General features: G+C 38.9%; 1 protein-coding gene across 8 annotated transcripts in view; it reads left to right on the forward strand.

Annotated features, from left to right (window-relative positions):
* Positions 1-12223, forward strand: part of MATN2 (matrilin 2) — a 76928-nt gene that overhangs the window by 43966 nt on the left and 20739 nt on the right. For all 8 annotated transcript variants that reach the window (XM_052786997.1, XM_052786994.1, XM_052786999.1 and 5 more), the window contains 3 exons: positions 4082-4204; positions 8132-8254; positions 10407-10529. In XM_052786997.1, coding sequence (XP_052642957.1) covers positions 4082-4204; positions 8132-8254; positions 10407-10529 — 369 coding nt within the window. The remainder of the gene's footprint in view (positions 1-4081; positions 4205-8131; positions 8255-10406; positions 10530-12223) is intronic.

Below are 12223 nucleotides of genomic sequence, written 5' to 3' on the forward strand. Positions count from 1 at the left end.
GACCCTGGGACTGAAACGATGCGCATTGGTCTATAGCCCCCTGGATCTTTCTTCTTGCCTTTTTTTAAAGATGAGTGTAACATTAGCATTTTTCAGTTATCAGGGACCTTTCTCAGTCCCCATGAATTTTCATACATTGTAGATAGTAGTGTCACATCACCTAGCTCTTTCAGCACCCACAGGCAAATACCAGTCATCCCATGGATCTGTGTATATCCAGTTTGTCTAAGTAGTCTCTAACCAATGTTGCTAGCCCCTCTCCTTCCCAAACGATGCTGGTACAAATGGAAATCTGGGAGAAGGCTTTGTTTGTGAGAACCAGGAATAAAAAGGGCATTACTTTTTTCAGCTGTTTCTGTATTGTTCATCATTAGGTTGTTCGCCCAACCAAAAGACCCATGTTTTCTGTGACTTTTCTTTTTGCTACCAGCATATTTGTAGGCTCTCTTCTTGTTACCCTTAGTGTGCCTCAGTAGTAATAGGTCCAGCTGGGCTTTTTTTTGTTCCAAAGAGCCTAAGCAATGCTTTTATACTCCTCTTTTTTTCTTGGTCCTTCTTTCTCACTCTACTATTTTGCCTCTTTGTGTTTTATTTCACTGAAAAGCTCTTTGATCTTCTAAGCAGATATTCCAGTACAATGGGATCATTTGTTCCTGAGCTCTTAGCAAGTTTTCTTTAAAAATCATCTAGCTCTCTTGGGCATTCTTTCTCTTCTTGGCTCTTTCCCAGGGGATTCGTCCTAGCAATTCCCTGAATAATCTGAAATCTGAGCTTGTAAAATATGGAGTCTGAATTCTGCTGTTTCCCCTCACAGCCTTCTGGATTGTGAACTCAAGTCATCTCATAGTCACAGCAGCAACACAAGAAGAACCTCACCTCTCAAGAAATTGTGTTAGGGAGTTGTCACCAAGTTGGTGCAGAAACTTCCTGACTTGCCTGCACAATGATATCTTACCCTCCCAGCAAGTGTTTGGCTGGCTGAAATTTCCGAAATGAACAAAAGCCTGTGAGCTGGAGACTTCTGCTATCTGTTTGTGAAAGTCTTATTCACTACAGCCTTTTGGTCAGGTGGGGTAACAGACTCCACAATCACATTCCCAGTGTCATTTCCCCTTTGATCTTGACCAGAAACTCTCAGCAGGCACATCTATGGTTTCATGTTGGATCTCTGTGGAATGGAAGAGATCTTTAACATATAACACAAAAGTACACTACTCCACAATGGAGTGCAAGCTGGGAGCCAAGGATGGCTACAAGGCAAGCAGGGTCAGTAAACTCTCTGACAAGGCCTTTGGTCCCACAGTACCCAAAGAAGAACAAAAGAGATCCCATGACTAACCAGGCTCAGCCAACACCCCAATGATCACCAGACAAGTCCATAGTGTCAAGAGAGGTCTAAGGTCAATTCAGGAAATCAAGCCAGCCCGTCAGCAGGTCAGCATCAGCAAAATGCAAGGCTAGGCACAGGTGTACCTCTAACATAGCTCAAGCAAGAACCAAGGGTGAGAGCCTGACATTAAATGCAGCTCCCAAGCCAAGAGGCAGAGGCCACAGACAAGGCCTCTTAGAGGTCTGTGCGCCTCTGCCATGTTAACTGCATTCTGTTTTGTTGTAAATGCTTTAAATTAGTTTACAGTTAAGGGAGAAAATCCCATCAGGTTGCAATTAGGGAAAAATCAAAGTGACTGGACATGGTAGGCCATAGAGATTGATTCAGAAGGAGTAGTCAGGGAGGAATGAGCAAATACTATGTCAAATCAATCTCCTTCAAGATGCATGTCCTGAGTCTAAGCATAAGTAAAACTTACTAAGCCACTTTTCCTTACACTTGATATCTTCTGAGCCTTGCTAATAAAGCATGAATGAAAGAACTGTGTAGCTCTTAATGTGCAAAAGTCAAGACAGCATGAGAGCTTTTCAGAGCAAAAGTGTCCCCTAGCTTCCATATGTTATGAATCATGCTGCCTTTGAGTCAGCATAAACAGCATGAAGAAACAAACTTCAGATCACTGGATTTAAAATGTTTGTAAATTTAAGATCTTTCATATAAATTTCTACATATTTGGCTTACATACTGAATCTTGGGGATGATCGCCAACTAGCCAAGACTCGCACCCATGCCAGAACAGATCTCTGCATCAGCAAGCAGGCCTGGGCCTGGGGCACCAGCTCCCGAGATCTCGTGATTATCTCAGAATCCTGGCTTTCCTTTCAAAAATAGAAAGTAAGCTTTCATGCTCATGGCTACAAAGAAAAGCTTGAAAATGTAAATGTTATCAGTACAGTGATGCATATCTGACGAATGTTTTCTCTGGGAATTACTCCAAACTTCTTAGAATTAAATACAAGGAACACGGCTCATGAGGGCAACCCTGCCAACACCAGCAGAGAACTCTATGTGTGGCTGGAAGAGAGCAGCAAATCAGATTATCAGTGAGGCAGGAAGAGGTCATTCTTAGCTACTAAGTTAACTATTAAGGGGATTTTTGTCACTCTTGCTGCTCCTCTCAAGAGGACGGATGATAGCTTCTGCTAGTACTTAGGGGTGCTGAGCCTCAACTGTTGTTCTTTAGGGAAGGTCCCTGTTTGAGTTGTGGGTGGGTTCACATGAGCAGTAGCTGGTAGAGGCCTTCTGTTAGCAACCTTAATATGGACGGTGTTAATGAAGCCCTGTGAAATATGTCTTTAGTGTTCCCAACATAATAGCCTCAAGGTTCCAACAAAGATAATAATACATATTTTTCAACTCTTGTGGTCATCTTCAGAATCATTTACCCAGGAAAAGTCTGTCCTGCACACTTGAGTTAGCAAGGATTTGAGCAGGTAAATGCAACACGGCACTGAGTAGGTCCAGAAGGCATACAGCCATATTCCTCTGGTGCACACACGTGGCTTTATGGTTTCTGTCTCTTCAGTGCACTCTTGAACAAACTGTATTTTCTGGTATTTTTTTTCAGTAAACAGATAAGATATCCCTGTGTTATGCATCTGTGTATGTGCATATGCTGTCATAAAAAGCTTTGGTAAAGGAAATGTTCTATAAATATATGAAGTAGAGTTCATAAATTATAAAATACTCCTCTCCGGTTTTCTTAGAAAGTCACATTCCACTTTGTTTATCCTGCAAATATAGGTGGTTTATTATTGCTAAAGTCTTTCATCATATGTAAAGGCTCAATTGCATTAGCCTGCCACACATACAAGGAAAGAACAGTTCCTGCCTCAGGAAGCCAGTTACCTCTGGGAATAATAATTAACCTCTGAATATCAGTTTTCAGGTTATGTAATGAGGTGTTCAAAAGTGCCTGGATGTCTTCACAAATGTGACTTACTAGGTTTGTGACTTGTTTATGTATTTTTAGCAGTGCTGAGGGGTTAAGGCCATTCTTTCACTAGTGTAAGTTAATTAATTCCACTGATAGAAAACTAAGTAATGGCCAGACACTGCACCTAAGTGAATGTCAGGTTCTTTGACTTCACCAATAGTGGTAAACACTATGTGGTAAATATCCCAGTGCTTACTGCACAATTACTTTCCTTTTTAAGGTACTTTATACACAAGTAGTAACTGTTTCTAGACTTTGCTCATCTTCCCTTTCACGAGCATTTTAAATTGAAGAACTACGTAGCAAACACCCAGAGCTGTTAAAACACCTGTGCTCCTGATGACCTGATTGTCCTGCTTTGATCAAATGAACAGCATTCAAAAGCATGTTGGTATATTTATTACAGATCACATCTAACTTGCTCTGAGTAAAATAAAGAGACAATTTTGATGAGGCAATGTATAGGACTTAGCTGCAAAATGTTAAGAAGTATTTAAGATTCTAACTTCTCTACTGCATGTAGTATATGTGTTCTCAAAGAATTCATTGAAGTGTACATACCAGGTATATCTAAGTATAGCAGGTATTTGGAAAAAAGGAACATTTTATTTTCATAGTTTGAAACAATATGGTAAGAAGTCAGAATGATGCCTAGAAAAAAAAAGGCAAAAGAAAAGAAAACAAAGTAACTAGTTTTTACTTAGCTTATTTCTGAGTAATTATATTCCTCATTGACACAAATTTTTCCCATTTAGGACCAGACTATTGTGCTCTTCAGGACCATGGCTGTGAACAGGAATGTGTTAATACAGATGATTCCTATTTTTGTCAATGCCAAGAAGGGTTTAGACTTAATCCAGATAAGAAAACATGCAAAAGTGAGTAATCCCTTGGACATAATAAAGTTCATCTGCTTTTTTTTCTTAAACCTGCTGTGAATGGTTCCCATTCTGAAAGGATGAAAGTTTTCTCCATCATTAAGGTTGAAACAAATGTCTCTTTATGAACTTGAATTTTGACTGAGCCAGTCATGCTGGAAAAATATACTCTTTGCTGTTTTGTACAGTATATTGTATATTAGATGTTTTCTGTAAAGATTTATGGAAACCTGAGGAGTAATATAGGAACCAGAGTGGCTCAAAAACAATAAGTTCATTACTTGTTTGAAACTTTCTGACCTTGTCTAGTAGTGACACAAACAACTTTAAAAAAAAAAAAAAATCGCCTTCCTTTGCCCAGTTGGTTTAGCAAAGGACAGATGTATTTCATTAGCTTGGGAAAGTACTGCATAGGTAATGTAGCTATTAAAATCAACTTAAAGTCACACACGAAACCCCACAGTTTCCTAAAAAAAATGTAAAAACAGCCTCAGCAATGTCAGGGTTCTAAACCAATCACACCATGCTATTTACTTTAAAAAGACTTTTGTGTTACAGCTCTTCTTGAGTGGGGGCCTGGAATCACAGCAGATTTTCAATGTAATGTTGTTAAAGTTTAAGGAGAATATATTCAGCAAAAGGAACTAGCCTGATCTGGTGACTCAGTTCTTGGGGGGCAGAATTGCACTGCTGATATTCTATGAATAAGAAGCTTGCCTGGAGCAACATAATTATATTTCTAGACACTCATAAAATTTATCTGGTTTTGGAACTGTATTTTCTTTCCATCTTAAAGATACACTCTCATGAAGCATCTTTGTCTACACAGTGCCGTTTTTACAGCAATCCATGCTATACTGGTTTTTATTATCTATGTGGTATCTTAATACATTCAAGTTTTTATAGATTGGATGTGCCTTGGTGAGTATAGGAGCAAAAGAACAGCATTGTGTAGAATATTTATTGTCAAGAATAATTGTGAATTAGAGGCAAATTGTAATTCACATTTGGGGTATTTTCCCTTAACTTTAGGGGGCTTTGGATTTGGCTGTAAACCTGGTGACATTTCCAGGATCAAGCTCCTATTCCAAACCTTGTTATAACAAGGCTCATGTTAGAAAAGCTTGTAAAATAAAGCAGAACATTTGCATATATGCCCTCATTATAAATCAGGGAGAATGTATCACTGGTAACTAGCACTAGGCATTCCTCCTTCACCACGATGCATGATTTCTGATGACTACAGGAGCAGGTCTGTGCGAGTCAAAGTAAAGTCTGGCATAGCCAAGTATTTGCAATCCGCTCTCAGGTCCTCAGCTCACTATCAGCTTTAACAGGTGTCCAAAGCACAGAATCGAGTATCATTTAAGAAAAATGAGTTTTTAAAGCCTGTTTTACTTCAGAAACACTCATGGCCAGCTTGAATTCTTCACTGTTTTTTTCTCCACAAATGTAAACTTCTGTGCTTTAGGTCAGCATGACTGTGAACATGAATGTGTTAACATGGAAGAGTCATTTGTGTGCAAATGTCATCGTGGATACGCCCAATGACATGATGGCAATACGTGCAGAAATGAGTGTGTCTCATGAACTGCAGTGACTAGTTACTGCAGTGGGGCGAGGTGTGAACAGAGAGAGAAAATGCTCCTGGGTCCCTTTTGAGATCTTTCTGAGCTATGCAAACCTGTGTTACTGTAAAGTCCACCATGAGCCAGTCCTGGTGAAGTAATGCTATAGTGAGATCCTTGATCTAATAGAGAACTACAGCATCATCTTCTTCAATCCCAATAACTGGGGAAATGTGTTCAGCCAAGGTGTCTAACACAAAGCCAGTGCTTGCTGTTGAACATCTGTATCATTGCTATGGGCTATGTAAACTGCAGCACACCTGATACTGATGTATGCTGATATGTGAAGATATGTAGAGACTTCCCCCTTCTGCATGTTTACACTTTCAGTGATTTGTTTGATAAAATGTCCTCTTTTTATAAGAATGTTACTAAACAAAGGATCAGTGTTGCACCAGAAAAAAACAACATTGCCCACTTGACATCACCCAGTTTTTAGAAGATACTTTTATTGCAGAGAACCATTTTGCACATCATCAAAAATACTGGCAGCATTTTTCCCTGATGTACTTATGACATTTTTCAAAAGGAACTCTCAGTCACTGAAATTAAAAAAAAGTTGATAGGCCAGGGAGTAATTATTTTTAAATAAACTGTTTGTGATAAAGCCATATTTAAGGAAACTTGGATGTGTTGCAAGAGCTCAGGACTTTTTAACAATTATGGTTTTAGGCTATCGCAAGCTGAATATTTAAAAATTAATATATCCCAAAACACTCATTGTTTTTAAAAATACTGAGCCTTTCTCTGTCCCTTCTCCTTCTTACATTTTTTTTTACACATGTAGTGAAGCACACGTGATGACCAAATTTACAGTTATACTAATTTCTAAAGCCTGGTAATTAGCAGCTTTGTGATTAGTCCACTCTTTGAAAGAGCGTGTTAAAAGATTCTGCATGAGAACCCAAAGTATTTAAATGTTAAAATTCACATTAGTGTGGGTGTTTGTATTGTAAAAGATGGTGCCAAACAGATGCAATTTTTCATAGAGAATATGGGGGGATAGTTATTTTCTTTTTTTCCCCCACATTTTTGTGTGCTCTGAGAAGTTACACAAGCCTCTTCACGATGATGTAAACTCTTGGAAAAAGGAGAATGTTCCAGCTGGAACTTATTTTAGCTAGTAAAAACTGACACCTCAGCTTCACCTTTTCAAGCCAACGTTATCTCTATCTACATATAATGGTAAATCTGGACCAATTACTGCAAACTTGTTGCTTAGTTAAATAAACTAATAAACAGCAATATTTAAAACTAAGTAATTTTACATTAAGTACAGAATTTTTTTTACATAAACAAACAGCTACAGACATGCCTGTTCACATCTGTAAATGATTTGCAAATAGCGACATATGAAACTGTTTGTGTCTGAGAGAACTCCACTACTTTTGATCAAGTTAAGCTAAAGTAATTTGGGCCTATATAACTAAAAATAGCCATTAACAAGTCAAACAAATATTATGAGGAAGTTCAGTATAAAGCTTTTTTCCTAAAATGTACTTTTTTTGTACTTACAGAGTCAGCAGGTTACACAGTACATCTACAAGGGCACGTATCTCACCCTACTGCTTTGCTGTTCATTCTATGAGACAATATAATTTTTAAACCCAATTCACACCTCTCTCTACCTTCCCCCACCCTTCATCTTTCACACAACCAGTTGCATACAAGACTAAAAAAAATATTCCACTTTATCTTACTTGGAATAGGAATAGGAAAATCAAAGAAAAGGAACATATTAAGACACTCTCACACTCATAATTTGTATCTGTCCCCCACTAGGCTTTAACTGCTTGAATCTGTTGGCAGGTTAAAGTTCTAAACTGGTGATTTCTCATCCTGTTGAAAAAGAATTTACTGTTTATGAAATAATATGAAAGCCAGAATTTCTGTTTCAAGAGTTACTACTATTCATACTTTCTCTCTGAGAAAATTTTATGATGAACAAAAGAGAGAGTCTTGCTTTTTAAAGAAAGAAAGCATGATTCTGCAGGTAAGACTAGGTAGGACTTCAAGGTTCTCCCTTCACTCCGCATTAGTTTCCCTTTGTGATTTTTGGCAAGGGAAATCTGCACTTCATCAAGTTTGTTATCTGCCAAGTGGGGTTGTTGTATTCATTTTACTTAGGTGTTGTTAATTAATTCAAGTTACTCAAATAGGTGGGGATACTGCATAAATAAAAAGTTGTACTGATCTTTTTCCCTTACTCTGCAAAGGCATCGTGTACTAACTACAGTGTCATAGTGTATGTATCTAAGGCTCCAATGTGATTTCTTCAATTATTAACACACATCAATAGGAGTGGACCACTGTGCTGAAAGCAATCATGGCTGCGAGCAACTGTGCCTAAATACTGATGGCTCCTATGTCTGTCAGTGCTCTGAAGGATTTGTCATCAATGAAGACCTAAAAACCTGCACACGTAAGTCTTGTGGGAACCTCCTTGATGTCAGTTCACCCGGGAAAGGTTTCTGTTTTCATACAGGGAAGAGGACACACCTTCGATTTATTCTTACAGTCTGCATTTCAATAATACTTTAATAATTATTTGAAAGCAGAAACAGACAGAAAAAGGACTTAGGAAAGGATACTTGTCAAGATAACTCTAAATCGTCACATATTGAAAAAAGTTTTGGAAGATCTGTTCATCCCCAGGTGTTAGAGACAGTTTTTCATTCATATGACAAATGTGTCTGACTGACAGGTCATTCTTGACAGTAGTGTCCCCCAGGCAAACTGCATCAGCTTACCTGGGACAGGAGGAAAAGTGAGAGTCCCACACTGAGCCTTACATTTTGCATGGGAACCCTTAATAAATGAACAAAAGTTGTCATGACAGCTCTCCGCCCTTTATAAATCCAATGATCATTGAGAATCATTGCAGTTTCACAAATAGCCAAATTGCCTCCTTCACTGGAAAAAGAGTATATAGAAAGGACCAGGAAAAGAGGAATGTGAATGCATTTTACCTGGTGACTTTTCCTGGACCTCTTTGATGAGAGGGTTTTGGCTGCTTTTTCTACAGATTTTGGAGGTACATTATTTTTCAAGTTTGTTCAGTGTTAGAGTAGCTCCAGAGTTTGCTCCATTTCTTGCACTCAGGCAACACAGTTTTAACAGAAGTCAAACTGCAAGTGCTCAGTCACAAAAATGATCTAGGGAGAAGTGAGGCAAATCAGTAAAGGCAATTTGTCTTTGTCTTTAACCTTGTCTTTGCCTGCATGCTAACCTTTTTAGCCCTATCCAATACCTTGACAGACTTTGTTTCTGTCTGCCCCTTTCTAGAGAGCTGCAGGGGCAAAGCAGAACTAGTATACATGTAACAGTGATAGGGTCTGCTAGAAACAATTTATCTAGACATTTATCTAAAAGAACCACTGCAAATTTAGAAACAGCCTAACTATGGAGTTTTATCAACTTGCATATGGAAAAATCCCTTTTCCTTTGTAGTAAAAAGAGGTGGTTTTTTCACTCTTTGAGTTATTTTCCTCCAGGCCATACTTGGAGACCTATTAGCAGCATTAAAACAGTGCTGCACCTTCTGGAATCCCTCTGTGCAATGAAACTGAGCCCTTTTGAATAGCTCCTCTTCTTGCCAGCATACCCCTCTCCTCATATATATTTAGGAAAGAGATTTGTCCTATTCCTGAGCTCCAGAATAGCTGTTGAAAACTTGTGGATGTTTTCAGGCTATCATGAAAAGAGTTCTGGCACTTTGGGATTTCCTGAATGAGCAGTGGAATGGAAGGGATTAGCATTTAACATATACCCCTCCTAATGGGAAAACATCTGGGAATTACAATTCTGGTGTCATATACACAGGCACAAGTACCTTTAAGGCAGCTGTGGGAACACCTGAATGGTAAACAGGTTTCTACTCTAACAACCAGTTACAAAAAAATGAGTGACACTGTCTGTGTAGCCAATAGATAGTAGCAAGTGCTTCCTGCGGGATCCCAGGGGTCCTATGTCTTTGTATTACAGAGAAGAAACACTTACGAATTTTAAGATGAAAAATGGACCATATTTGACAGTACTTGTCATTTGCAATTCTTTGCAAAAGCTTGAATAGTCTAAGCCAAAGCCCAGTGAGGTCCCTGAGAGGTTTTCTGCTTGCTGCCACGGCAGCTGAGTCAGGTGCACAAGTGAGTTCTGGGGACTGCCACCTTCACATCGGGCCATTTAGAGACTGTATTTAAAGAAGAATGTTCACAAGGTAGCTTTTATGTCTTTGCCACTGTCTTATATAAAATGACTGCTAAGGTGTTTTGGGTTGTTTTTTTTAAATTCAATTTGTAAGTATTGAGACGTGGACTGGACTCCATTGAGCTATTTAAGCATAGGAAAGTATGATTTCTCAACTCTGCTTAAAGCAACCAATGGAAAGTACACCACAAGGCCCTCTTACATTTTATTGAAGCTATGTGTATATTATCGAATAAGGAACTGGATTATTGTTTAAGCAGTTCAATGTATTTATATTTACTTGCTTATATGCCATGCAAATATTAGAGATGAAAAATAATTGATTCATTATTGTTAATTTTTTTTAATAACTTCAATTGCTCCTACAGGAGTTGACTATTGTGCTCTGAGTGATCATGGCTGTGAACATTTGTGTGTAAATGGTGACAGATCTTATACTTGTCAGTGTTTTGAAGGATACAGGCTTCGTAATGATGGGAAAACATGTAAACGTAAGTCATTATTCAGCACCTCAGAGTTAGATTTTTATTACAGACATAGAAGAAATCTGTAAGGTAGGATTTGATTGCCTAAACATTGCTGTCCAATGTCATTTTAAATGCTCAAGGATTCGAAAAGTTCATAGTTTCCCCTTTGGTGTCATATTTGCCAGCAGTATGTCAATATCTTGGATATGCTGAGGCATCTAAAGTGGTACTGGATGCATACTTTTAGGCACCTGAATCACACCCTAAATATCTGTGCCATTTAAAAAGTAGCCCTGAAATTGGACTGTTGTGGATTCAAAACTATTTTATTCTGACTTACATCCTTATATGGGACAACTGTAATTTTCTTCTCAAATCAAGGCACAAGTATATAATGTTTCTAAAGCCTGATGCAGCATGAAGCTTGCAATATTATTAATGGAAAGTTCATTTTGTGCAGTATGGGATAAGGATGATTGAAAAAGAGATAATTGCATTACACATTTGACTACATTATGCAGTTACGATGAGTGGCAGATATCAAGAAAAAATTAATTGCAGATTTTTCTCCATTTTTATAGCTTAGATCATTAAGTGATCAAAGAAGAATCATGGATAAGTCTCTGAAAAACACATAGGCATTATGTATTTTGTAACTGTAATCCCAATAATACCCATAGATCTCATCAACATCTGCTATTAAAAAACATTTACAGAAAAAAAAAATTAAGGTCATACAGATATTACCATGACAAATGAAAAGCTACTTATTCTCAGTTTGTGTATCACAACAACACTCTACTTTGTTATTCCACACAAACAGAGACAAATTCTGCTTGGCTCAAAAAGTACTGTCACTCTAAAAGCAAGTGAAATATTTTGTCCATGCAGAAGTCCAGAGGGATCTAGATAGATTGGAGCATTGGGCAATGATTAATGGAATGAAATTTTAACAAGTCAAAATGCTGGATTCTGCACCTAGGACGGAGTAACACCAGGCACAAGTATAAACTGGGAGAGGATTGGCTGGAGAGCAGCCCTGCAGAAAGGGATCCGGGGATGCTGGTTGACAGCAGGCTCCGTATGAGTCAGCAGTGTGCCCTGGCAGCCAAGAGGGCAAACCGCATCCTGGGGTGCATCAAACACAGCATAACCAGCCGGTCAAAAGAGGTGATTATTCCGCTGTACACAGTGTTGGTGCGGCCTCACCTCGAGTAGTGCGTGCGCTTCTGGGCCCCACAATTTAAGAATGATGTGAAGGTCCTTGAATGTGTCCAGAGGAGGGCAACAAAGCTGTGAAAGGGCTGGAATGAATGTCCTATGAGGTGCAGCTAAGGACTCTGGGTTTGTCTAGTTTGGAGAAAAGGAGGCTGAGGGGTGACATCATTGCTCTCTACAGCTTCCTGAGGAGGGTAAGTGGAGAGGGAAATGCTGATCTCTTCTCCCTGGTATCCAGGGATAGGATGTGTGGGAATGGTTCAAAGCTGCGCCAGGGGAGGTTTAGACTTGACATTAGGACACATTTCTTTACCAGGAGGGAGGTCAAACACTGGAACAGGCTTCCTAGAGAGGTGGTCAGTGCCCCAAGCCTGTCAGTGTTTAAGAGGCAATTGGACAATGCCCTTAACAACATGCCTGAACTTTTGGTCAGCCCTGAATTGGTCAGGCAGTTGGACTAGGTGATCATTGTAGGTCCCTTCCAACTGAAATAGTCTAGT

This window comes from Harpia harpyja, chromosome 5 (genome assembly GCF_026419915.1).
Source record: "Harpia harpyja isolate bHarHar1 chromosome 5, bHarHar1 primary haplotype, whole genome shotgun sequence".
Classification (NCBI taxonomy): Eukaryota; Metazoa; Chordata; class Aves; order Accipitriformes; family Accipitridae; genus Harpia; species Harpia harpyja.